The 26,227-nt window shown below is 49.7% G+C and overlaps 1 protein-coding gene across 7 annotated transcripts in view; it reads right to left on the bottom strand.

Moving 5' to 3' along the window:
• Positions 1–25,210, bottom strand: part of CUX2 (cut like homeobox 2) — a 61,653-nt gene extending 36,443 nt beyond the window's left edge. For 3 of the 7 annotated variants that reach the window (XM_068208526.1, XM_068208530.1, XM_068208531.1), the window contains exon 1: positions 25,074–25,210. In XM_068208526.1, the coding sequence (XP_068064627.1) occupies positions 25,074–25,136 (63 nt within the window). In that variant the 5' untranslated portion in view covers positions 25,137–25,210. Of the gene's footprint in view, positions 1–24,280; positions 24,532–24,792; positions 24,938–25,073 lie in introns of those variants that run through there. The other 4 variants (XM_068208523.1, XM_068208527.1, XM_068208525.1 and 1 more) reach the window with 4 other exon arrangements.
• Positions 25,211–26,227: the final 1,017 nt, after the last annotated feature.

Below are 26,227 nucleotides of genomic sequence, written 5' to 3'. Positions count from 1 at the left end.
GAGTCTTCACTGTCAGTGCTGTATATCACTTTGAGATATATACCATATTAGCAAAAAGAACTGAATTATATTGCATTCATGATGCAATTAAACACTTCACTAGGAATCAATGTAAAACTGATGAGGCCTGAAAGTAGTGCATATGGCTTAGAACATTATAAAACATTACCTTCACTCAAATCCTTTTCAGTAGCAATTTAAATCTTCTTACAGTTACTGCTGCCAATGGTAAACCATCTACTGATTCATAACAGTGCATGGGAACGAATGAATTTTTTTAAAAATTTATTCAACTACTAAATTACCCATGAAACCGGAATAGCTGACAGAAGTAATCTGAATTATTATTAGCTCTGCAAGTATTCTGCATTAGCCAATTTAAAACCACGGCTCACAGGCAGAAACCAGTTAGTACAGGCAGGGTGTTAAATGACTGCCATAGTTCTTCATTTTACTGCTGCTTACGTTTAAAGGTCAAGAGATAAAAATTACATATGACTGCAAACACAGAAAGGGTGTTTATCTTTTTTTTTTTTTTTTTTTTCAATGAATCAGGTCAACCAGAGACTTCCAAAACATTTGGAGAGATGAGTGTGTAAAGCACGATGCTGCTGAACTACCTCGGGATTTCAGAGGGGGTTGTGGAGCTGCAGCAAAGGGGGTTATTCTTCCTCCTCATCCTCATTGCTTTTCACAGCAGAAAAATGGGAGAAGATGGGTGAGATGGTCCTGAACTCTGAAACTTGGGCACAGTGTCATGACCTGACTGCCAGCCAAGCTGTGCGTGCAGGGGTGATGCTCCTCACAGTGACCCAGGCTCCTGGGTGAGGAGCAGGGGTGGCTGGAGGGACTTTCCAAACCCTCTCCATCGACTCCAGCACCAGGAACTGCTCGCAGGAGGATGAGCAATTCATCTCCAGCTGATAGCCCTGCTGGGCTCCTAATCCAGAGGCTGATTAATCAGAAAGCAAAACTACCTGGGGATTTGGGCACCAGCTGCTCCGGCAGTGTCAGACCCTGGTGCTCCTGAAGCAAGGGCAGGGGGTGGCACCTGGGGACAGGTGCCCACGGTGCCATAAACCCTCCATTTATAAACCCCCTTAAGGTGAAAGCAGCCCCTCAGATGCCAAAAGTGCCACAGCTTCATTTACCTCTCACCTGGGGAGGGATGGGCTCAGCACCCTCGGGGTGCTGCCCGCTGCCCATTTGGGGGTGAAGAACATGTCTGACCCCCCAAACAAAAGCAGTGATGGACAAAACAATGCCACACCCCCATCCCAGAGGATCTCAGGGTCACTTTGCCTGTTTTCCATGGATGGAGAGGGCAGACCAGGGCAGGTGTCCAGCAGAAGCCCCCGGTGCCAGCGCAGAGCGGAGGCGGTGTCTCTTTGCCTGACCATAACACTGCATCATCCTTTCTCTTCCTATTTTCGGTTTTATTAGCAAAGCAGCACAATGTTTATACGAGTGGGTATTACATTTGCCAGAACAATTACGCTATGACAAATGGCACATCAATGTAATCCATCAACTCGGCCCAGACAGGAATCCTTTATCCCGGGCTGCCATTAATTCCCAGCCGGGTCTCTGGGGTCCCATGTGTCAGGAACCATGACAACCCAGGGGACGCTGGGCAGCGATGGCATCTCACTGGGAGGGACTGGGAGAGACGGGCACCTCAGCAGGGCACTGGGATTTCACCTTTGGTGCTGGCACAGCAGCCTTGGGACGGCACATGGGGGAGGCGTTTGCAGGGCGGGATCCCTCCCCTCCGTGAGGGGAAGCAGGACCAGGTAGGAGCCCAAAGTCAGCATGGGGACACTGGGGGAAGCTGTAGTGGGTGGTGGCATGGGCAGATGGTGGCACAAGAGGATGGTGGCACAGCCCAGGACACAGCAGACAGCTCCCATGGGGATTGTTCAGGGTCTCATTTGAAGGCTGTGCTCACATCCCCTCTCCCCATCAAGGACAATTGTTTAAGGTGCTTTTCTCTGGCCCATTTCCATGGAAGATTTTGGAGCATCTCTTACATCACCAATGGCTGAGTTAAAATTAACCAAAGGAATCCAACGTTGGATCCATCCAATGGATGTAAAGCACAAGCCTCAGCCCTGTAGGGAGCCAGGCACAGGGGGACAGGGCTGAGACAAGATACAGCAGCACCAAGCCCTGGCCAAAACCACCTGCGTCTCAGCAGACACATCCCGGGCTTCCCAAATCCACACCAGGAGATTCCTCAGTGCTCCCCCCGATCCACGAAAACTCAGCTTGGCCACTTCATCACCAAAAAAGGAATACAAATTCCACCAGGCAAAAAATTCCCAGGAGCCAGCACATCCCCCAGAGCCAACTGCTGCCACACAGGAGCCAAAATCAAGAGGAAAAAATCAAACCCTCCCCATGGCCACATTGCCCAAAAAAGGGTTTCTCCTCCTCTGCCAAATCGATGTGGCCCTGACCTAAAGGTGCATGCAGACATCCTCACCCATCTCCCCTGCTTCATTAAGCCATTCCCAGAATCATCTCATCCCCATTTATAATGTTCAATACATGGTCTGAAGACTTCTCTAATCCAGTAATTAAATGCAACGCTTCGAGGGATGAAATTGGGAAGGAATTTCACTCAATTATGCCGTATTTTCCAAGGGTCTGCCCTGATTTCAACCTCACAGTTCCCTCCATGCGTGCCTAGAAATGGTTCAGCTCACTTCAGGAAAGCAGATGGATTTGGGGGTAATGTCACCATCCCAAACTCTTCACCCCGGAGGGGATTCCCCCTCATCTCAGCACAGATCCAGGAATATCCCTGGAGCATCCCCACCCAGCACAGGGCCATCTCTCTTCCTATCCATCCCCAAGCAGTGCTGAGAAGAGAGGAAAACTGAGGTTTTCCCCATTTTCCTGTAGATAACACCCTGGCTGCTGCAGCTGCCACAATAAAAGCATTTTCTCTCCAGCCTCCCCCACGTGCAGGGCCAGGCTTTATCCCCCTGAATCCTGTAAATCATCTCAAAGCCATCCTTGCAATTTATAGGGAGGACATTAAACATTATGGCCACTGACGGCATCAAATTACGCTTGAAAAATTGAGTTCTGCCGGAAAATGAATTTAAAAACTAAATTAAATTAAAACCTAACTAAATTAAAATTAGGTTTCTAAACTAAAATGACTTTTTAATATTTTCAGGAGGAAAAAAAATAAAACCACCACCCTTCTGTCAACTAATAAAATTTGCCAGTGTCTTTTATAGCTGACAAGTCTTGTCTGAGAGCAATCCTGGTGATGCTGCATAATAAATAACTGGGATAGGAAAGGTGGAGGAGGACTGGATGATCAGCTGTGCCATCTCAGTTCCTTCAAAGGGGGCTGGAGAGAGCAAAAAGATCCTCAAAGCAATTTAAAAATCATCATAATTAACGCAATCTTGAGCAAACACCTGGATGGGGCAAATCCAGCTGTGATCAGAGTTGTGATGATGTTGATGCAGCCCTGGTGCACTTGGGATATTTGGGGATCATCCCAGCCCATGGATCATGCATCATTCCATGAGGACACTGGGCTAGGGGTGTTGGAGGAAAGACTGCTGATGTGGGATCCAGGGATTCATTAGGAATGAGGGCATTTAGATATTTTTTCCTCAGATCCGTTCCTGGCAGATCTGCAGAGGCCCTTCACACCCTACAAATTTGGGTTGCTCTCATGAAGATGGGGAACATGGACCAGCCCAGCCCAGCCCAGCCCATGGGTGCAGCATCCCATGAGGATACTCAGTCAGGGATGTTGGGGAGAGGTTTGGGAAAGCAGGAACAAAGGATCAGGGAAAAGATATCTCTAAATACCCGCATTGCTAGGTAGGAATTTCCTCTGCCAGATCAGCAGGGACTCATCCAACCCTACAAATTTGGGTTGGTCTCACGTGGATGGAGACCATGGACCACATCACCTGGACTTAGAACAGAAACACCAACACTGAAGCACCATAAGGTGCCACCTACTCAGCTTCTCCCCCAGCTCAAGCCTCCGAACCATCAGCTGAAGCTTTCTAAAGTCTCTCCCCGGTCATTAACAGCGGTAATTAATTCATCCCGCTTTTTAAAGAGCGCTCGATGTACGAGCTGCCCGCTCGCATCTTGATCTGGTGCTGTCAGGGCTATGACAGAGGAGCTGCACACACAGCCTGGGTGACCATCCGTCTATCGATCCCCGGGGCAGCACATTTAACACCAGCACCGTAACAGCGTGCGGCCAAACGAGCTTCGGGAGACGGGAGGGATCCAGGAGCGGCCGGCAGCTCATTCTTCTCCCTCTCAGGATTTTTTCATAGAGGAGCACAGAGGAAAGAAAGAGAAAACAATTTCTATTTCCGTTCCTTGTTTTTCCCATGTGGAATGTGTTTGCAGAATTGTTCACCTGGGGTGATTGCTTGGCTGGATTCTGGTGAGGATTGTTTGAGCCTGATGGCCAAACCAACCCACCTGTGGCTGCACTCTCAGAGAGGGTCACAAGTTGTGAGTTAGATATGGTAGTTAGAGAAAGTAGGTATGTAGTTTTAGTATCTCCTTTAAATAGTATATTAATGTATTGTAGTATAGTTATAATGAAGAAATCATTCAGCCTTCTGAACTGGAGTCAGACATTAGCATTCCTTCCCACCGGGTTCACCTGCATTTACAAGAGGCAGCTCCACACAGCTCTGCCAGGAGCTCCCAGCTGCACACCGGGATTTGGCCCTGGAAGAGCATCCAGAGGAGCTACACCAGGAGCTACATCCAGAGGAGTTACAGGATGGCACACCACCCTTGCAGGCTCGGCAGCAGCACCGCAGCCCCTTTAAAATGTTCTTTTTAATCTCTCGATATTATTTATTGCTCCATTAAATTGGCAGCTCCCTCAGTGGGGGACATTTCTCCCCCTTCCCCCGACTCGCTGCTGCTTCCCGAGATGCCAGACTGGGGGCCAGCCTGCGAGACGCCAACCCAACGGTCCTCTTTCAACAACATTAATTATCTCGAGCTTTCCATAACAACAACAAAAAAAAAATCTTGATCCCACTGGCTGCCAATAGTGGAGGAGCTGGTGGAGGAAAAGGCTTTTATCTCCACATCTCAGAGAAGAGCCTCGTGTTTGATCAGCCAGGGTGTTTTTTTTCTTCCCTCTTTGTACATTTTGAACTTTATAGACTGATTAATTCCTCCTATCGCGGTAAACTGCTGTGTATACTCTTGAGTGTTGACTTGATTTTCTTTCTATTAAAAAATAAATATCTTCATAAGAAATTAAAAGAGCTGAGCGCATCTTTGCTCCGTAAGCAAGCTGGGAAGAACCTCAGCCTGGAGGAGCAGGATGGAGGAGGGGAGAGAGGCGAGTTGAAAAGATTTCTTTATTTTAAATTAAAGTTTAGGATTAAAGGCATCAGGCTTTCAAGAGTTATTGTGAAAGCCTTTTTAAAAGTCCCAAGTGCATAGTCCATAATCTTCTTTTAAATGGCTAAATTTAGAACCAGAAACCCTCCAGCCCTCCGAACTCCAGCCCTCCACGTCTGGCACACGGCACCAGCGAGGGCTTGGAGGCTTTTTTAATATGATCCCTGTTTCACAAATACCAAACAAGATTTACACTGTTTTTGTAAGCCCTGGCTCCACAAAGCCCAGCCTTGCTGGGCTCAGTATCAATCGGATAACAAACAAGTGCCTGTCCCTGCTGCCCATCTGCACAAGGGATGGAGTCAGAAGAAAAAGTGGAGCCACTGAGTTCAAAAGTTAATTTCTCCAGCTAGGCAGGGAAGGCAGAGCCAGGCACCATCCCAAATATCGACAGGTCACATCAGAAAATCCCATTTATTGTTACTTATTCCCTACTTTTTCATTTTGCCAAATTATCTTAACCCTTGTCTCTTATCACAGATCAATGGACCAGCTGGCAGAAACTCAGGGTTGGTCACAGAAAAATAAGGTTTATGTTTTGCTCTTTTACTTTGCAGTCTCAGCTCTGTAATTGTGTCCAACACACACAGGATTTGACTGAGTTTGCAGCTATTTGGGTTAATAAATGCTTCCAGATTTATGGTAGTTATTCATGCAAGGACCACATTACACGTAAATCAATACCAGAATGAACTATTTGCTAAAAATACAAATACCATGTTTAGGCTTCAGTGATATTATCAAAGTGAGATTGTTTGGGGCTGTATGTAAAATAACTGCACCTGTTGGAATGATCAAGAGGATCAGAATAGTGCTCGATGTTAGTCTACCCTAAAAATAAGAAATACCAGCAACAACTGTTCTTCCAGAACAGTTCCTGAAGCCCCAAGGGGCTGGGAGACTTTTCTCTCCATCCACATGAATGCTCAGTTACAGAAATCAGAAATAATTGCAAGTAAACAAAAATAATTTGCAATTAAATGGCAATTAATGTGTAAATAAATGCGAAAGCAGCTGCAAACCCACTTGCAAGGGGACACCAGCCTTTTTTAGAGACCTGACCTCTCCTGCCCATCCATCCCTCCATCCATCTCCCAGTGCAGACCAGAGCTGGACCCACAGGTGGCTTTTGCACTCCAGCCTGACCATCAGCAACCATCCATCTCTTCATTTGGCTGATTACAAGGGTGGCAAGCAGAGAATTGGGGTTTATTTTTGTCCTGGTTTTTGGTTTTGCCCTCCCCAGCCAGAGCTGGGCGTCCCCCTTCCACAGCAAGGATGTGCACCCGCACTGTGGCAGGATGGGTGTTGGGAAAAGAACCCTTTCCCGTGGGATCCAGGGCTGTGCTGAAGAGAGACATCTCTCCCTGTAACTCCATAACTCAGAATAAAAAGCCGCAGCTCGAACACAGCGCAATTAATGCAGGAAGCATCGATTCCTGCGCGGCACCAAGCTGGCTCATTAATCCCAGGTGCTCCTACAAGCCAATTCCAGCACTGGCCTCCCTGCAACAGGAGCCAAATGGGAGAACACCGAAGGCTGAGATTCCTTCATGCGCTGACCTTTTATCAGCACGGAGCTCCAAACACCACACGCTTCCCAAAGCCACGTCCGTTCCTGGTGCTACAGAACCACCATCCTGGGAAGTGCCAGCCCAGGGCTCTGGTTCCAAGGGCAGCATCCCACCTGCCTCTGCCAGGGACTGCGATCACACAGGGATGCCTTCTTGGATGGGAGGGACAAGGCACCTCCATTGCCTCGGCTCAGCTCCAGTGCCGCCTGGCCAGGAGAGCATCTCCCCACACCAGGAGCCTGCTGGCTCCGACAGCCCTGGGATAGGGTGTCCAAAATGTAAAAACGTGGCTCAGGCAGAAAAAATATAAACCTGAAGCAGGATACAGCTGCATTTTTGAACCAAACACCCCCAAGCTATGTCCCAGGCAGGCAAAGCATAACTCCCAGGAGGGGACAAGCTGCCTCTTCACCCCAGACACCAGGATCTATGTGGCTGGAGGCTGGAAATGCTCTGGAAGCTGCAAGGAGAGAGAGAGGGGAGCAACCCGACTGGATCCAAAGCTTCCAGCACCCAGAGCATCCACAAGCAGCACAGGGGACCAGGTCCCTGCACAGGGGTTGGATGCAGCAGCCAGCAGAGAAGGCAGCAGCATCCTCCCCGCCGGAACAAATGCCAAATCTGGTTTGCACTTGACAGAGCCTGACAAGAGCAACAATCACAGATTAGTAGGAAAACTTCTTGCTTTTCAACAAAGGTTAATAAATAGTGACAGCATTAAGTCTCTTCTGATTAACTATGCTGAAAGATATTATTGCCGTTTGGAACACGGAATCATTATTGGATTAACCACAGTGTATAAAAATGAAATGTGAGTTTTAATCTCTGGTGCAGGCCAGGCAATGTGGAATAGCTCCCTCCTATTAAATTCCCCAACTCTGGCTGTGGAGAGATTCCATCTAAACCGAGCCACCTTTCCAGTTTTGTTTTTTTTTTTTTTCCTTTCCTTGACTTCAACAAAGCCACCACAATTTGACTTGAGAAGCATCTAAAAACAAGCCACACGTTCTGGCTAAAATTAAGCCCCAAAAGCTTCTGTCACTTCCCAAACCAGCATCTCCTGTGCTCCAGCCCCCTTGGCATGGAGCAGCCAGGGAGGAGGGCAAGGAGCAGGAATTGCTGGTCTAATTAAGAGGGCACTAAATTAAGCACTTCTGCCCCTACATGACCACCCTAATGCTTCCTCACCCCCTGGGTTTGGGCTGAGACATCTCAGGTGGCAATGCCCAAAGGCAGGCAGGGACAGCTCCTCACTGGGGTCATCAGTGCCAGGTATCCCAACAGGCATCGACCCACGGAGGGAATTCCACAGTGACAGTCAATGGAGACGGGATAGAATCAAGCCAGGGATGGGGTGGGATGAATGCACTGTCCCCTGAATCCAGGACGAGCTTCCCAGTCCCTTTAGGAGAGGGGACATGGACTAATGGTGTCATAAGGGACATCCTGCTCCCAGTGCCAGGCTGTGCTTGCTGCACCAGTGCCTGGAGCGAGGCAACAACGGCCATGGGAGACGGGAATGGCTCAGCTGGAACTGACCTACAACAACCATCTAACCCAAGATGTTCAAAGGGAAAAGATTTTCTAAGGAAACAGTCAAAAGGAAAACTCCCAAATCCAGAAGGCTGAAGGCAGTTCCCAGTCTGACCCTTCTCATGTCCATAAAGGAGAGAGGGAAGGGAAAATCCACACACAAACCTCAGGATTTGCTGTAACTTAACAATTTCCATACATCACATCAACTCTCTTCAGCTGCTCACAGCGCATTTGTGCCCAAGCTCAAGGCTCAAAATAGAGAGAGGGTGCTGCTGCATTTAATTAGACAAACTTGGGCCAAAAGCAGGCATGGTCCAGCCTAACACCAGCAGAGCGATGCCAGGAAGGAATTTTACCCATTTCTACTTAAAGTTATCTACTGAAAAAGAAGAGCTCACGGCTGAGAATTTTGTCAGCCTGAGGGTGTGTTTGGGATCCCTCCCTCCAGGCTTCCCACCACGGCTTAAAATACCTCCAGGCTTGGCTAGGGGATAATATAATAAATATCCACTTTAATGAATTACAGGTGAAAATTGGAGGGGAAAGAAGGCAAAGCCATATCCCATCCTCAGAGAAATATGGATGAGAAAGTGGGGAAACCCTGCAGATCCCACCACTGCCCCACTGGAGCTCTCCTGGGTGAGACCATGGGACAGGACCCAGCATCCCAGTGAAGATACCAAACCCCAGAGCACTCAAAAGGGCTGCCTGCCTCCCTCTTCATTAAAAAAACTCCAAACTAGTGGCAGAAGTGGGGTTTTTTTGTTTGTTTTCACAAAACCCCATCGCTTTTATGAAAAGTGGAGTGAATTTTCTCCAGAAAAGGCATTTCTGAAGATGGAAATACTGGAGAAAAATCCAAACATGTCCCAAAAGAGGAAATTTCTGTGGTTTTATTTTAGGAGGATTCTCTCCCATTTATCATTCCCACTGTTGGCTTTACACCCACCTTACTTCAGTGCACAGCACCAGCACTAGTTTATAACATGACATAACTCCACTATTCCATTATTATATTTTTTCTTATTTTTATTTTTAAAACCCTTAAGAGCAGCTGCTACTTAGCACCAATTGAAACCCCTTATCTCCCTTTCTGGATGAAAGGGGGGATCTGTTTGTTGTAATAAAACCAGTTTGCACCTAGATCAAAGCCTGCACTGTTTGCATCTTCGGGGAAGTGTTTGACACTCGTGTCAAAGTGTCAAACTCTTTCATTACCACGCAAAGAGGAGACACTTTGACTAGAGGAGATAAGATGTTTCCGTCAATCAGCATCCAGAAACAGCCTCCCCATGATGATTAAAAAAAATAAAATAACAAGGTGGTTTCAGCCACAGAATCCGAACGGCGGCTGTGCAGGGGAGAGATGGAGTAATAAATAATGGGCTGAAAGCAAAGCTCAACTGCAAGGCATGAGCAACCCACTATGCTCTTTCTGGGGTCACCAGTCAAGGGGGAATTCCACCTGATAAATGGGAAAAAAAGCAGGGAAAATAAAGAATCGTTGCCCAAGGGGAGAGGGGATGCTGGTGTTGGCTCATTCTGCCATCAGCCCCAGTGTCCAACGTTTGAGGACAGAGTTTGGGGAATATTCCTGGTCTTACAGGTGGGAAAAGATGAGTCAAGTCAGAGAAATGTCAGAAAGCCTAAAAACAACCCAATACTCTGCCCACAGAAAATCCACATGGGAGCTGTTGGTGGTTGGAAACACTTGGATGAAACATCCCAAAAATCTGTTCCTCCCCATTTCTGCTCATTCTTCCCCAATCCATCTCTTGCAGTAACACAGAGTTAGGGTCCACATGGTGACACCTAGAACTCAGACACTCGTGCTTGGTGGCAGGAGGTGGCACAGTCGCAGCAGTGCCACCGAGCTGTGCCAAAAACAATAAGCACCCTGCAAACAGGATCTCCTTAACAATGGGTGCAATTAATGAGCTGTTTCAAGGGAAAATAGAACTGGAAGCAGCATCCAGCCATGGTGGAGATTAGAGAAAAGCCTGCTTCGACAGGCTTTTCAGGAGCACTTCATCCATATGTAAACACTGCCACCAGAATTCCAGCACAGCTCCAGCTCCCAGACCAGAGAGAAGTTATCAGCTGAGCAAACTCTGCTTGTTTAATTCTCTATTGCCTTCAGGCACACTCACCTCACCCAAATGCTCTGCCTGGAGGAAGGAGACATTCCTCAGGCTCAGCCTCCCATAGGATCCACATGGATTCACAGAAGCAGGAGGAGATTGGCCATCCCACACTGAGGGTATTTCCCAGGTTAATTCAGGTCAAGCTCCAGGCTGGAGGAGTGCAGATGCAGATCCTCTCCACTGACCTCTTTGCAAACTCCTCTTGCAAAATTGGTTTTTAGCAAAGCCACTTATCACCTTAACCATCTATTGATTCCCTGACTCCTGGCCAGAGCTCCCAGGATCCAACAGCACGGGCAGGAGGAGCTGAGGGGCTCTGACACCACAACATGGGGCCAAAAAAGGAGGCTCAGGGGCAACTTTTGGCTCTCCACAACTCCCTGACAGGAGGGTACGTGGTGGGGGGGGCCAGGCTCTGCTCCCAGGGAACAAAGGACAAGAGGGGAACAGCCTCAAGCTGTACCAGAGGAGGTTCAGATTGGAAATTCAGGAAAATTCTTTCACTGAAAAGGTGGTCAGATATTGGAGCAGACTGCCCAGGGCAGGGGTGGAATCACCACCCTCGGAACCATTCAAAAGGTGTGGCATGTGGAGACATGGCTTAGTGGTGAACATGACAGTGCCGGGTTAATGGTTGGACTCGATGACCTTAGAGATCTTTCCCAACCTTAACGATCCCATGACTCAATTCCATCACTGAGCTGGGACCTGGACCCCCATCCCACACGGCAATCGTGAGGAGAATAAACAAACAACACCCTCCCCACATCTTCCACATGACACATGTTCCACCTAAACACCATGGAGACAGCCAGGAGTGGCTGGGAGCAGCAGCTCCAGGACAGGGCTGCAGCAGGAGCTCGCTGCCTCCTGCCTTTCCCAGCACAATCGATCTCCCAGCAGTTACAGCTGGTATAATTTTTGCTTAGCTTCAAATACCTGGCCATCATGAATTCTTTGGCCACAAGGTTATAAAGCATTCTCTAAAACATGAGGAAAAGATTAAGCCTGCTTATAGTTAATAATATACTGTACACTGTCTATCAAGCTGGCTGTTTGCTATTGAGAGCCTACTATTAGACACTTATTTAAAAGGCCTTTCAAGGCTTCCCAAGAAAGTGCAGTTATGCATTTTTTTTCTGGCAAGAACTACTATAGATAAACATCAATTCACTCCTGCGGATCACAGTCGCAGTAAATAAATTTTTCAGGAAGCTAAGTTCCATACAAAGCCTCCTCAAAGCTCCCATTTCACACAACATCAATGTTTTGGCCTCTAAGAAAGAAAAAGCTGGAAGGTTGCTTTATCCAGAGCTAAATTATCAATTGTGGCTGCTTAGGAAAAAAATAAAGTGTTTCAATGAGAAATCGGGGTGGGAGGTACACAGCACTGTGGCTAGGTGCTGGGTGGAGACCAAAATGGGGAAAGACAGGGATTTGCTGGGGATGGATCTGGACCCTCCAGGATGGCATTAGCAGCTCCAAAATCATCACTTCAGCTCCACATCACGATGGCGAGGACGAGCAATGAGCTCTGGGCCAGCTCAGCAGCCAAAGCCTGTGCTCCATTCTTTTATAGCTTTTGGAAGTGGCAGGCTGGGATTATCCATTAAAATGTGTGTCACCAAAACAGCCCCACTCCGGTCGTAACCGTGACAGCCGCGGCGCCTCGGGTCGCTCGCGGGGGTGGGATGGAGGCAGAGCTCAGCCCATGACGTGCCAGGTGTGCCAACTCAGCAGTCCAAAGGTGCTTTTTGGAAGCAGCTCCCTGGGATTCAGCCATGGCACAGGAAAAGCATCTCAGCTCATCCCTACCTAACGATGCCATTGTAATTTTGGCGTCCCACGGCGTTGCCACCTGCTGCCCACCCAATAACACAGTCCTTGGGGGGCTCATCCCAACCCCGAGCTCCAGGAGCTGCTGGCACTCTGGGAGCCAGGGCCATGCTGATATCCAGAACACTCCATCTGCTCTTTAAATAAAGAGATGCTGGGTTCTGTCATTATGGTTTAATTATTAGCCTAAAAAAAGACCGAAATGAGAAACCCTTCCAGGCTCAGGTTATGCATCCTGGTGGGAAGGGGATTCTTCCATAAGGGAAGGGATGGGCAGAGAAGACCACTGCTGTCAAAAGGTAAATTTGTATGGTCCCCACAGCGAGACCTAATGAACCCAAACACCCCGTGGTGCCCAAAATTATTGCAGCACCATACTTGTCTAAAGGGCTCAAGAAATCAAGGAGGAAAGAGGAGAGGATGGTTTGCAGGTCTTGGTAACAACTCTGGATCAAATCCATGCAGCTTTGGAGTGACACAGAGGGTTGTACCTGGAACTGGCTGGGTTTCAAATTCATATACCCAAAATGAATCACAGAATAAAAAGTGCTTTGGGTGGAAGGGACCTTGAACATCATCTCTTTACTCCCCCTGCCACAAGCACGGGGACCTTCCACTATCCCAGGTTGCTCCAAGCCCTGTATAATTTGGTCTTGAAAAGTTCCAGGGATGGGAACCCTGGAAAAAATCCTGAGCTGCAAAGGAGCAACCCCCTTGCATGGCCTCAAGGTGCAAAGGAAGCAGCCAAGCACCATTTCCAGCCCCTCTTGTGCTGTTGGCTCTCACCGTGCCAGACCCAGCTCCACATGGCAGCAGAACCAACTCTGGAGCTGTTTTGGGTCAATCCTGCCCAGAGCAATGACATTAAAACCCAGGCACCCATCAGCAATATATTTACTCAGCTGCTGAACACAAGGACAATTTTTGGAGTTAATAAGTTACCAGAGGAGCCAAGAACTGGGCAAGTCTCCAGAGCAACTCCCACTGCCCAAATCAGGCACTAAACTCTATCATCGCCTTCTAAGCACCCATTATTTAATACAAAACCAGCCCAGGAGTCCCTCTACTCTTTGCAAATCTGTTTTTCTTCCAACTCTGGTCAGAAAATAACCAGCAGATGCTCAAGAGAAGAAGCACATTTTCCATCACTAAAATAAACTTCGTTTGGAAGTCCCGAACTTGTGACACCCATCGCTCTCCTGCAAATAAACCTGCCAGGGATGATAAAATCTGCATATTTAACCTGCTCACAGTGCTAATGATCTTAGGAGAGGCTGATACATCAGCTGTGTCCTCTGAGAGCAAACACCCATTACCTGCAGAGTTATTTCCAGGTTATAGCAATGAGCCCTTGGGATTATGGGGTTGTAATAACACCAGGCACTGCAAAGCTCCAGAGGAAACCTCGGCTGTGACCAGCAAACACAGAGCATGTGGGTGCTCAGCTGGGAGCTGGAATAGGCTGTGGCACCCAAAGGGATCAGGAAATCCATCCCCATGTTCACATCCCCACCTCCAGCATCCCCAGCACCAGCCAGAGGCCTCAGCACGCTTCTCCCAATGCTTAAATCACCATCTCATCAAATCAACAAAAAAAACCCTACCTATAAATTCAGAAATTCACCAATTTTTTAAGAAGCAGCCACACTTTTGAGGAAAAAAACGAAGAAAACCAAAAAATCTATCAGAAGCAAGTCCTCACCACCAGCCATGATCTTAATTGACCCGAGGGAGAATATTTGTTTAGGTTAAGGAGACTGCCAGAAGGCACGAGTTTTAAAAGCAAAATCCCAAAGAGCCCAGGGCAAACCCATGCAAATTATCATCCCAACAAGTTCTTATCTATATCATTATCTGCCAGTGACAGAGAGTCCCCAGACAGCCCCCACAGAGCCATCGTACCCTGCTGACACGCTTCCCAAAGTTACATTTACAAGACTTTTTCCTTTTCTGTCATTAAAAAACAGAATTTGATTTTCAGGGTGATGGTACTTGTTAACCATTTGCCTGGCTTCAAGCCAAAATTTTGACCCAGTGGATTCCATTAAAAACCCACCAATTTATTATTTTAAAAAAATTATATCTATTTCATGAATGTCTTTACAGAAAGAAACATGTACAGTTTATCTAGATGCAATGAAATACATCAACTTTGGATTTTTTTTGTGCCCAAGAATCAAAACCAAATAATTTAGAAAATAATTATGCTTTTGCTCAGGTGCCTCACTCAGTATTTAACTTTCCATGGGGATCCAGCTCTTTTGAATGATGAAATCAAAAGTTATTCCCTCAGAAACTTTGCTCACCGACAGAAATTTGACCAGGATATTTCTGCATCCCACCAGGGTTTGTTCCCTGCTCTCCCAGCACCCACAAGCCCATCCTGGGGGTCCTTGTGGAGGGAAGCTCCACGCAGGATGCTCAGGAAGAGCTGAATAAAACACCCCCAAAATGTAAAAATTTTCGAAGGTTTGGTGACTGGTAAGTAAATGTTTTCCATCAATAAGATTGTTAAATCAAAGCTTCAGCGTGCCCTGAGCAGCAGCATGGATTTCCCACCCAATCAGTGGATGGATCAAATACCTGGCACAAGGCTGCAGATAAATCCAGCAATTTATTTTGGGGGAGCCGGGGCCAGGGAAGGCGGGGGGGAGGCTCCAGCCCCAGCGAGGATTTGCGTATTAGTAAAAACAAACAATCCTGTAAATAACGAGCCCCTCGTCCTGTCTCCACCACGCTCCTCTTATTGAGTGAGTCAGATGTTCTGCTGATTAAAAATTGATCCATTTCAAAATCTAATCAACAGAATAGGATTCTTTCATATGTTATCAAGGCAGATGCTGACAACAAAAACCAAACCTGTTATTAACCCATGAACCCCGATGACCTGAACCTGGCTGGGCTCTGCAACTGTAAATTATTCAGTAGTCCAAGAGCAATACCCATAAGCCTGATGAATTTACGCCCTGACCAGAGCTGGTGGGGGTTAAAGCCAATATCACAGACCCAGGGGTCCCTGGGGACACAGTTCATGACACGCTGCCACTCTGTGTCATGCCTGGGAATACATTACTGGCATCTGCTCGCCTTCGCCTTGCAAATGTCTAGCCTCTTGTTTTTTTTGTTGTTGTTTTTTTCTTTGTTTTTAAGTGACTTTCTGGCTTCAGCACAGCCCTGTGGGGAGTGGAACTCCTCAGTCATGCTGGTCTCTGCTCCAAGCCTGTGTCACCACCAGAGCAAATGGTTTGTGTCCCTGCTTCAGCCACAGTCCAGCATTGCTCGTTCAGTGCCTCGCTCGGCCGTGAGGAACAGGAAAACTGGGGGAATAAATGGGATTTATTTTGATATAAATCCTTATTTTTAAGTCCCATTGGCATCCCTGCCCACGCTGCTCAACCCAGCTAGGGAGGCATTGCCACAGCATGGTGCCACTGCTTGGTGGCATCTTGGATTTCTCTTTGTGGGCTGGTGACACTCCCACCTGGCCACACCAGGGCACTCAGGTGCTGCTGACTTGTCCCTCCCCAAAAACACCCAAAAGATGATGATGCAGAGAAACCCCAGCTCTGACATAGATTCCTACCCAGGATTCGCTGCCAGCTGCATCACCACAGCATCACTTGGTTCCCCAAACTTCAAACTAACATCTTTCTCCAAGTTTTAGGGGAAAGCAGCAGCTCTAAGCATAGATTCTAAAGCTTTTTGAGGCAAAGCCCCCTGCCCAGCAGTGCTGAATCCTTTATTTCCTCCCCCAAGCTGTCCAGGTGTTGCCTCAGCCTGGCTGATCCTCCTGGCTGGAATCAGAATGGGGAAAAACTGGCGCCACATAAACCAAGTTCAAAGATAATGACAGCTCTTCTCTTAAATTGTAATATATTTATAAGTGTAATGACTCTCTGACCTCTCCTTAAAGCCCAAATAACCCCTGGGGAGCCCCCTCAGACTGGCCACAATCGATCCTGGCTGGGCTGCAGCTCCCAGACAGAAGCACCTCCCAGGGATGCTCCAGGCAGGAGACAAAACCCCTCCTGCTCCCCCCAAAATCCCACTGGGTGCCAGCACCATGCTGCTGTTCTGTTATTTAACAGTGAGGCCCCATCATCCTTCACCCCACAACATCAGGAAGAGCCCAGCTGGCACCATATGGCTAAAACCACCAAATATTGACCTTTTTCCCCCTCTATATTAAATCCAAAAGGGCTTTAAAAACAACACAGAACAGCGCTGGCAGTGCCCACGGGGATGCTCCTGGATACTCTGGAAGGGAAGCCCAGGCTCTTCCCCAGCAGGGATTTTGGAGCACTGTGCCCTTCCTGGCACACTGGAGTCACAGCTCATCCCTGCAGCCCCAATATCAGTGCACAGACATCACCTCCATCAATTCTGGATCCAAAGAGGACAAGAAAACCAGCAGAAACTGAGTGGTTTTATCCTTTTTAACAGCCTGCCTGGATAAAGACCCCTGGCTGGACAGCCCCAGGCCCCACAGTCAGAGCAGGTGGGATCCCTGGACCAAGCCCCCAGCAGCTGCATCCCCACATCCCTCCTCATGCATGTCCAGCCTGCATGGATCCCCCAGCCACACCAGCATCCTTACAGGGATGTGCCCAGGGATACCAGAGTGACTCAGGCACAGAGAGCACAGCAGGGGTTTGCCTCTTAATAAACCAGTTATTCCATAAAATTCCATTATATTACAAGGTAAAACAGGCAGCAAGCCTCGGAGGAGGAACTGAGTGATGGATCCATGGAGCAGCCCCACCCTGGCCCAGCCAGGGATCCATTCCCACAATCTGCAGGGATACACGGGAACAACTGCTGGTTTGCCTCACCATCCTCCTCCTCCTCCTGACCAGAGCAGCCCAGATCACCCAGCTCCGACCTCGGCTCCCTCCTCTCCATCTCATAATCACACTTGTGCAAAGCCTTTTCCGTACATGAGGAAGAGAGAAAACATCCTTGGAGAGCCTCACAATCAGACAATTTTTAAGATCATGGAGCATTAAACCATTCCCAATAGGGTTTACTAATCAAACAGCCAAATCCTTCATAACCAACCAATCCCTACAGAGCAATTAAATCCTTCCCCTTTAAAACACTTGGCACACTGTCTGGGGAGAAAAAGAAAAATTTGCAAAATTCATTTGATAAATTAACCAGGGAAAAGAAAGAAGTGAATCAAGCTTTGTTCTTTTCATTTTTTTTAATTATGGAATTCACAATGCCTGAATAATGTTTAATAAGAACTATGAAAATTCCTAACAGTATTACAACACAACACAAAAGAATTAACCTGGTTACCGTGAAAAATTGCATATTTAATTAAGAACAGAGAGTTCAAAACTATCCAGAGATTTCAAAAGTACCGTTGCCTAAGGGGCTAAATTACACGCTCACAGTGCTGCTAACAGGGCTGGAGCTCACAATCATTACCCAAGTGTCCCCATTAAGTGACAATGGGCAGATGACATCAAATTCATTTCAAAAGCAACAGGAATTGAAGCATTCGCTTGGGTAGTGGAAAGGAAAGTGACTATCCTGCTGGTATAAACCAGACCCCTTGTTGATAAAGGCAATAATTAAAGAATAATGTTAATTAGCTGCTTTTATTTGAAAGGAAAGTGCGGCGGCAGGAGACGCTGCCTCAGCGGCGTGTGCCGAGCAGAGCCGCTGGTCCGGGATGCCCGGACACGAGCTGGAGCCGTGCCCAGGGCACAGCCCCACCAGCCCGGGCACCCGCCAGCCCTCAGCTCTGCCAGGAACGGGGCTGGCAGGAGTTTGGATGGGTTGGCATCAACAAAGCACAGCCCATCGCTGGTGCCAGAGGAAGGGAACCCGAGCGGCGCGGCCACAGAATCCCACTCCATCCCTTCCTGGCACAACAAATGTGGCATCAGCAGCCGCTCAAGGGGAGAGACCCCACAGACTCACAGAATCATGGAGTGTCCTGAGTTGTAAGGGACCCAAAAGGATCATTGACCAACCAGCCTCTGGTCCTGCATAGACATTCCAAAAATTTCGTCCTGGGAGTGTTGTCCAAATGCTCCTGGAACTCTGGCAGCCTTGGGGCTGTGCCCATTCCCTGGGGAGCCCGTTCGGTGCCCAGCACCCTTCGGGGGTTGAACATTTCCCTGATATCCAACCTGAATGGAGTTTATCCCCACCACCCTGAGGAATAGCTACAGCACGGGGGGTCTCCACCATCCACTCACCCCATCCCAGCCGCCGTGCCGGGCATCACAGAGGGCTCTTAGCCCAAACTGTGCCCCCACAGAGCCCACAGCTCCTCCCTCAGCAAAGAAACTGAGGGGACAGGAGGGCAATAATGACCCAGCTCCCAGGGATGCAGCAATGTTTGTGCAGCACTCCCAGAGCCGCAGACGGAGGCAGCTCTCCCCGTCAGCGTGATTAATAAGGAATAAATGTCCTCTGCAGCCAGGCTGAGCAATAACACCCCGGCTCTGTTCCGTGCTTACAGCACACATTACAAGCCCTGCTGCCAGCACCAGGTAATACTTTATTATGTTATCCCGATGGAAGAAAACAAAGGATGCTTGAGGTCCTGACTTTGGTGTAAAACCACGGGAGCGTTACCAAAGGCAACGGCAGCGTGCTCGGAGCGGCTGACGCACGGCACAGCTCCCACCAGAGGAATATTTACCCGGGGTTCAAATTGGTTATTTACTTTTTTGGGAATCCGTGTTGCAGGAGGACTGGCTGGCACAGGCACACGCCGAGAGTTAAATATTAAATCAGCCCCACGCTCGCTTGAACCACAGCAAAGTCAATGCCCAGGGGTGCTGGGGCAGTTTTGGGAAATCACTTAGCGCTGCACCAAAGTAGACCAAAAAAAAAATTAAACAGCAAGGCCATGTTAAAGAATAAAAAGCACCAAATCCATTTTGGGAGGAGGTGTTGGTGCCACCAGGGAACTCAGCTTAAAAAAGCCACCTATGGTGGGAATATTGAATATTACCCCCATTCCCCCAAATCCTCACCCAGCACCAGAGCCAAGCCAGGAGAGGGGGAATCACAGCACAAAAGGGGTCTCCAGCAAAGCAGAGCCAGCACAGGGCCAAATCCTGCTTCCCAATTTGTGCTGTCTTGGAAAGACAGACAAAAAGATGCAGGAAAACGTGCACCATGAAAAAAAAAAAAAAAAGGTAATTAAAGAAAACTCTGTCACAGATCCTGTTGCAACACAGAGGAAAAAGTGTTACAAAAGGGGAAAACTTTTTAATAAAGTCTGCAAGTATATATTCCTCCTTTATCAACCTCAAGATTTATTGACCCAAGGAGCCATATTGACTGAATAAATCTTGATAATGACCCCAGCAGAAGTCAATACCTGCTTATTATCTCCCAAGTTGGGGAATTACATCTTTCGGTAATAGGAGCAGGATGGTACAAAATGTTCTGAGAAACTTCACCCAGGCGTTTGGGGGGAAATGGATGTCTCTAATGTGCCTTTTCCAATCCCAGAGGGAATGCGCTACACCGTGAGCTCTGTCTTGAGGTGTGCTGTGGGGGAGCACACACCCATGGCTTGCAAATCCTAAATAGATCTCATTTCAAGGCATGCTGAGGAGCAGGATGCTGCTGCTCACCTTCCCTCCCTGCAAACAATGGCCCTGTAATTTCAATTTGCTGTGTTCTGTTAACAGCTCCCAGGATAGTTCCCTGAAATTTGGGATGTGGGAATTCCTGCAGCCAGGGATGTGGTGCCATGATTACGCCAGCACCCAGGGGAGGAGGGGAGAAGTACCACTGCTGTCCCTTGGGACATGCAGCCACCTCTGGGAACCCAAATAGACTGATTTTCTCCTGCCAGCAAAACCAGGAGAGGAAAATGGGGGAAAAGAGGGGCCCCTGGAGCCCCTAAAACCCATAGGCAAGCAAAGCCTTCTGCATTTAAAGATGATGATTCTTTTGCTAACAGCCAGCTTCCCATTCAGCACAGAAAACAGGAGCCCTGGGACAAGCACACACAAATTTGCCCGTATTTTCATTCCAGGTCTCTGCAGACAGCAAGAAAAATTAACTGAAGGGAGCAGCTCCTGTGCCAGCACATGTGGGGAGATGCATCACAGGTTCCGCAGGCTCTGCTGAGGTTTTTGAGTTCAGCAAGTGCCCCTGAAGGACTGGCAGGCTGGGAGTGCACTGCTTCCTAATCTGGTCATAAATAATAATTCAGATCACCCAAGGCTTTAACATTCCACTACACTTGCAGCCAGGAGCCGTGCCCAGCCCTGCCAAACCCACCAGGTGATGCCACAGCCCTGGGGACGGCTCCCTGCTCCCCATTCCACAGGGCATCCACACAAGGGGCGCCCCACGACCCCCAGCCCTCACTACTGTCCCCCATTTCAGTGGGCACAGCAGCCCTGAGCACTCCACTCAGTCCCACACCCCTCTCCAAGCTGGAACATCCACCAGGAGGTGGCAGGGCTTGTGCTCATCCCTGCAGTCCCACAAAATTCAAATTATATTTCCATCCCTGTCCCCTAGCTGCCTCATGGTCACAATCCTTTCCCCCCCACCGCTTCCAAGGCCACAGAGACAATCCTCTAAACTGGATCAGGAGGCCAGCATGTACATCTCTAATGGGCTGCAGCACGCACACAATTAATTAATGGATTTATTAATTAGGGAAGAAGTCACTCTCCAGGCTGGAATTGGGGTCACCAGTTTCTAAAGTGAGAACTGTGGTGCTAAAGATAAACTCTCATTTTCTGCAGCTCTTCTTGTCTGGCAGCATCTCAATTATTCAGCCAGAAAAAAAAAAATTAAAAGAAAAAAAAAAAATCACATTTCACTTCAGGAACTTCACAGTCTGACATTCTGGCAATGCTCAGTACTGACCCCAGAGCAGGTGGGATCAGAAACACAGCCCATCTCCTCCCTCTCCTCACATATAAACTGGAAATAGTAGAAATATCATGTATTAATGAAGGATTTGGGGGGTGGGATGGATTGTCACCTCAGGCTGTCCCACGGAGGGAGCTGCAGTGGCGGCACAGAGGAAGGGGACACCATGAGGTAGTCAATGACAGTGACATTCCAAGACACCCAAGTTCTCCCATGACCAAGGTTTGAACTTGTTGATACTGGAACATCAACTACATTTCAGTGACCAGTTCAGCTGGACCTCCTTGGAGGCAGCTGCATTTCCAGCCCTCGATCCCTAAGGACACAAAGCTCCTGCGTGAAGGACAAAGGCGTCACTTTTGACCCCACCAACAGTTTAGGAGACAGCAGAGAACCCACCTGAAGAGTTCTGGTCAAGGGAAGCTCCCAGGAGGAGCACACAACCATCAGACAGCAGCCAAGCCAACCATGAGACAGACATCTGCCGAGGCCCCGGCTCCGGCGGTGCCGCGGCGCCCAAATTCAGATTAATTGTTCAAATCAGATGATTCCGCAGCCAGTGTTCCCCATGCCCCACTGCACCGGGAGCAGCTGGAGCCACTGGAAAGCACAAACTGCATTCCCAAGCTCACAAGGCTTCTCAGCCAGCCCCAGGCACAGGTTGCGCTTCCACAAAAATGGAGATTTCAGCTTGGAAAGACAAAAATTCCTCAGATGGGGGCACCCAGAGCCTCCTTGGGCTCTCCACGCTTTCCCTCGGGCACAGTGACCACAGCCACCATCCCACCCTCCAGCAGGGATGGGGATGGAAGGTGGGTGCTGGAGATGCTGGAGGAAACAGGTATGTCCCACCAGTCTCTCCGTAAGAGCCCCAAAAAACCCAGAGCACCAGAGGCATTTGCAGAGGTGAAGCTCCCCCATTCACAGCCCCAGAAGCACCTCAACTTCCCCCCAGGTTTCTCCTGCTGCTGCACAAGAATGCAGTTAAGTTTATTAGTCCAAGCTCCAGGAATTAAGCTCCAGCCAAGAGGACTGATAGCTTATTTACTGCTGTCGTCTATATAAAGCAGAATTTTGACACATTGTTAAATGATGCACATTTAGATAAGTCAAGCTGTCATATCATTTAATGGATGTCTAAACTCCCTCTGTAGCTGATATGTAAAATTTATGCACTTCAGAATATCATAAGGTTATAATATTTTAATCACATCCACAGTTGTGTATTTTTTTTTTTCCCTCCTTCTCCCCTAAACTCTAAACAGCAAAAACATTTCATCAACCAGACCAGGCTCCGAGGCTCCCGGCTCTCCACCATCCGGCAGAGCCGCTGAAGTTTCTGCCCAACTCCAGCACGCAGAGAGAGCATTTGCATTCCGGGAAATAAACCCAAGAACATTTTATTTGACGAGAACCAAAGGCTTGGAGCCGTGTAGCCAGAGCTCATCTGCATAATGAGATGTGAAGACATTTATAAAAGATGGCTCTAATCCTCTCGCTCGCCCGTTGTATTTATTACCCCAAATCAGCAGCTCAAAACTCTTGCCCATTTTTTTGCCATTTTAACACGGAACGGGTTGGATTAGAGCAGCATCCAGCACACGGAGCATCCCATAAATCCACACAGTGCCAACCAGAATGCAATAAACCCCAAGCAAATTAAACCCCAAAAACCCCATGAAGGTATGAATCCCGCTCTGGCTATCACACACAAGAAAGCTGTAAAAAAATACTGCATTAGTAATGTACACAATAAACCAATCTCATAACCCGGTGAAATACGTCTGGTATTATCTTTGATAGAATTTTATCTCTTCTCATTTCCGCGACTCTCTGCCGTAAAAGGGCTCAGCGCCGTTTCGATCCGAGCGCTGCCGAGTTGCACATTATCCCTGTGTTTTCCATATGCCCACCATTCATCAGGGCGGCTCAAACTCTGCCATTCCTGGCCAGCCCCAGGCCACCAGAGCTGCTCAGACACATCCATTAAAAAGGAAGGAGGAAAAAAAAGAAAAAGGAAAAGGCTCTTGGAAGAATTATAAATGGATTGCTTGCCTTTTTTTTTTTTTTTTTCTCTTCCCCTTCTTGTTTTCTTTTTTTTTTTTTTCTTAATGGAGGGCATTAGGCCAAGCTGGCACAAGGTCACCTTTCCCAACGCGATCCCGGCGAGGCGGCAGAACTGCTGCCTGGACAGAAGTCAATGCCCACTGCTCCCTCTCCAGCTCCGCGCCCAGCCACGGGCACCGGCCAGGCGGAACGGCGGGGAGGGAAGGAAGGAAGGAAGGAAGGAAGGAAGGAGAGCCGCCACCTCCCAGGGCACCGCTCCCTCCGGCAAAGTTCGCCCCCGACAGACCCACGGCAAAGTAGCTGCCAATATTTGTCTTTAAATAAAGGTTCTGCGCGCACCCAGGAAAAGTCATTAGCGCGATTTAGCGAGGAACGCTTTTGTATCCGAAGCGCTTAGAGCCGTAATCCCTTCCCGGCCACAATGCCAGAACTGAGCAGTCATGGCAAACCCACCGGCCGCGGTACCTGCGGTACTTTTCGGGTCGCGTAGCGCAAATGCAGCACGTAATCTGCTTAAAAGCCAAAATGTATTAAATGCTGGAACTGTTGATCCACTACCGGAGCCTCATAAATCGCATTTCAATTTGTTTACTCCCCTCCGAAGCACGCCGCATTTTAAACTCCGGAATATCCTACAGGGATAAACCCATTTAATAACCATGGAAATGCGCGTTTCGCTTGTTGTAGCGGCTCCAGGTTGGGTTTCATCCCATTATGTTGGGAGAGCCATTGTGTTAATTACCCACCTCCTATTTAAGGTGCGTATTTAAGGTCACAAACTGTCAGCAGCCCCTGGCAACCTTCCCCCGCGCACGGTAACAAAGGACTTACCGGGAATTTCACAGACCGAGGGTACCACAGTGGGATACGGCGGCCGTGACCTGCCCGGAGCCACAAAGGAGCTGCCGCCCCCCCGCCGCATCCATCCCCGGTCCGAGCAGCAGCGCCTGGTACCGACCGCCTTCCCGGCGCTCAGGGCTGGCCGAGCCCCCGCACCGGCCCCGCACACCGGCCCTGGATAACAATGGGAGGGCGGCGGGGCTCCGGGCAGCCCCGCTCCGCCATCCCCGCATCCATCACCGCAACCGCGCGGCTCTGCCCGCCCCGAGCGCGCCGGGGGATGCGGGGACCGAGCCGCCCCCGCTGCGGGCGGCGCCGGGGACACTTCGCAGCCCGCGGGCACCTGCGGCTCCGCTCGGCGGGCGGGGACCGCCAGAAACTTGGCGGGGCGGCGCGGGGGGCCGCGCTCCCCGCAACTTCATCCCGCGCAACTTCCCTCCCTCCTCTTCCTCCCTCCCTCCCGCCGGGGCGGAGCGGCGGCCGCCCCCCGGCCCTGCTGTCACCTCGGGGGCGGCGGGGCGGGGGCCGGGGCTCCATCGCGGCTCCATCGCCGCTAGCGCTGCTCCATGCTCTGCTCCAGGCTCCCGGGCGGGCGGCGCCGAACAAAGAGCGGCGGCGGCGGCGGGGATCAATTTCTGATACCTATCGATGGGGAAGGGCGGGCGGAGGGAGGGGGGCGGGCGCGGGGGGACAGGGAGGGAGGGAGGGACGGACGGGGATAAGGGGGGGAGTGATCCGGGCGGCCGCCCCCATCCCTCCCCTCCCGCCCGCCGCCGCCACCGACCTGGAGCCGGCGGGCATCAAACCGTGTCCGGTATCGACACATCGATCCCACGTCGGCGGCCATCTTGGGGGAGCCCGGTGCCGCGGAGGGGCGCGGAGGGAGGGGGCCCCCCCCCCGCCTGCCCGCCCGCCTCCACCGGGGGCGGCCCCGCCGCGCCCCGCGGGGAGGAGGGATGGGGCACCCTCCTGGACCACCCCTGTCCCCCCCGGGGCCACCCCCGAGCATCGCCCCCCGCGGCTCCTGGACGCCCCCCTAAGGGTCTCAGTCCCGGGAGGGGGCGCGGAGTCCCCCGGGCCATGGATTTCTCCCGGACAGATTAAGGGTTTTAGCTGGAAAAAAAACGCCAGCCGGAAGCCGCCGGTTAAACTTTTCCAGGTTTGTTTGGTTTTTTTCTGCCTAGTCTGACCCTTCCTGCACCTTTGACCGGCTGGGAATGGCTACAGCCAACACGCTCCCAGCGCTTTACAGCCAGAAACCCCCCACATTCACAAATACCCCGAATTCAGGCTGGTTTAGGGTTTTATTTTTAAATTTCTCAATGACTCTGAAGAATCTAACCAACTTCAGCAGAGGAACGGAGCCCACCCAGCAGCATCTGGGCACTGACAACACCTGTCCCAAAAATTCCCTCTCTGCTTCTCCACCAAAAAGAAAAAACAATTTTACGTTTTCTACACCACCTTGCCCCATAGCCTGTTGTACTGGCCACGCCAGCATCCAAGGGGCTTGGAGAATTAATTCCCAATCCCCTGGGGAAGTGGTACCTCCCAGCAGAACCATGCCACGTTTGTGCTGGAGGGACCCCAGCCCCACTGGCCACGACTCAGTTTTGAGCAGAGAAGGACAGAGCTGCCCCTTGGGTGCATTTCGCAGGCGAGGATTTGCAGACCAAGCAAATGCCGAGGTTTAATATCCCTGCCAAGGAGCAGGGAACACCCCAGGCTGTAGTGCCTGCACATCTCTGCTCCTGGAAGAGCCCGGGGACTCCTGCCAGGCTCTGACAACCCCACACCCCAGCACGGGCAAACACTGCCCACCACCATCCCATGGAGAGAGTCCCAAACAGTTCCACAAGCTGCTTTGCCTCCAAAGCTGCAAGGATTATGAGGACAGGATGTTCATCACTATCCTGGTCCCTTTGTCTTACCCGTTCC

This window comes from Anomalospiza imberbis, chromosome 18 (assembly GCF_031753505.1).
Source record: "Anomalospiza imberbis isolate Cuckoo-Finch-1a 21T00152 chromosome 18, ASM3175350v1, whole genome shotgun sequence".
Lineage (NCBI taxonomy): Eukaryota > Metazoa > Chordata > Aves > Passeriformes > Viduidae > Anomalospiza > Anomalospiza imberbis.
This window is presented reverse-complemented; position numbering and strand designations above follow the sequence as displayed.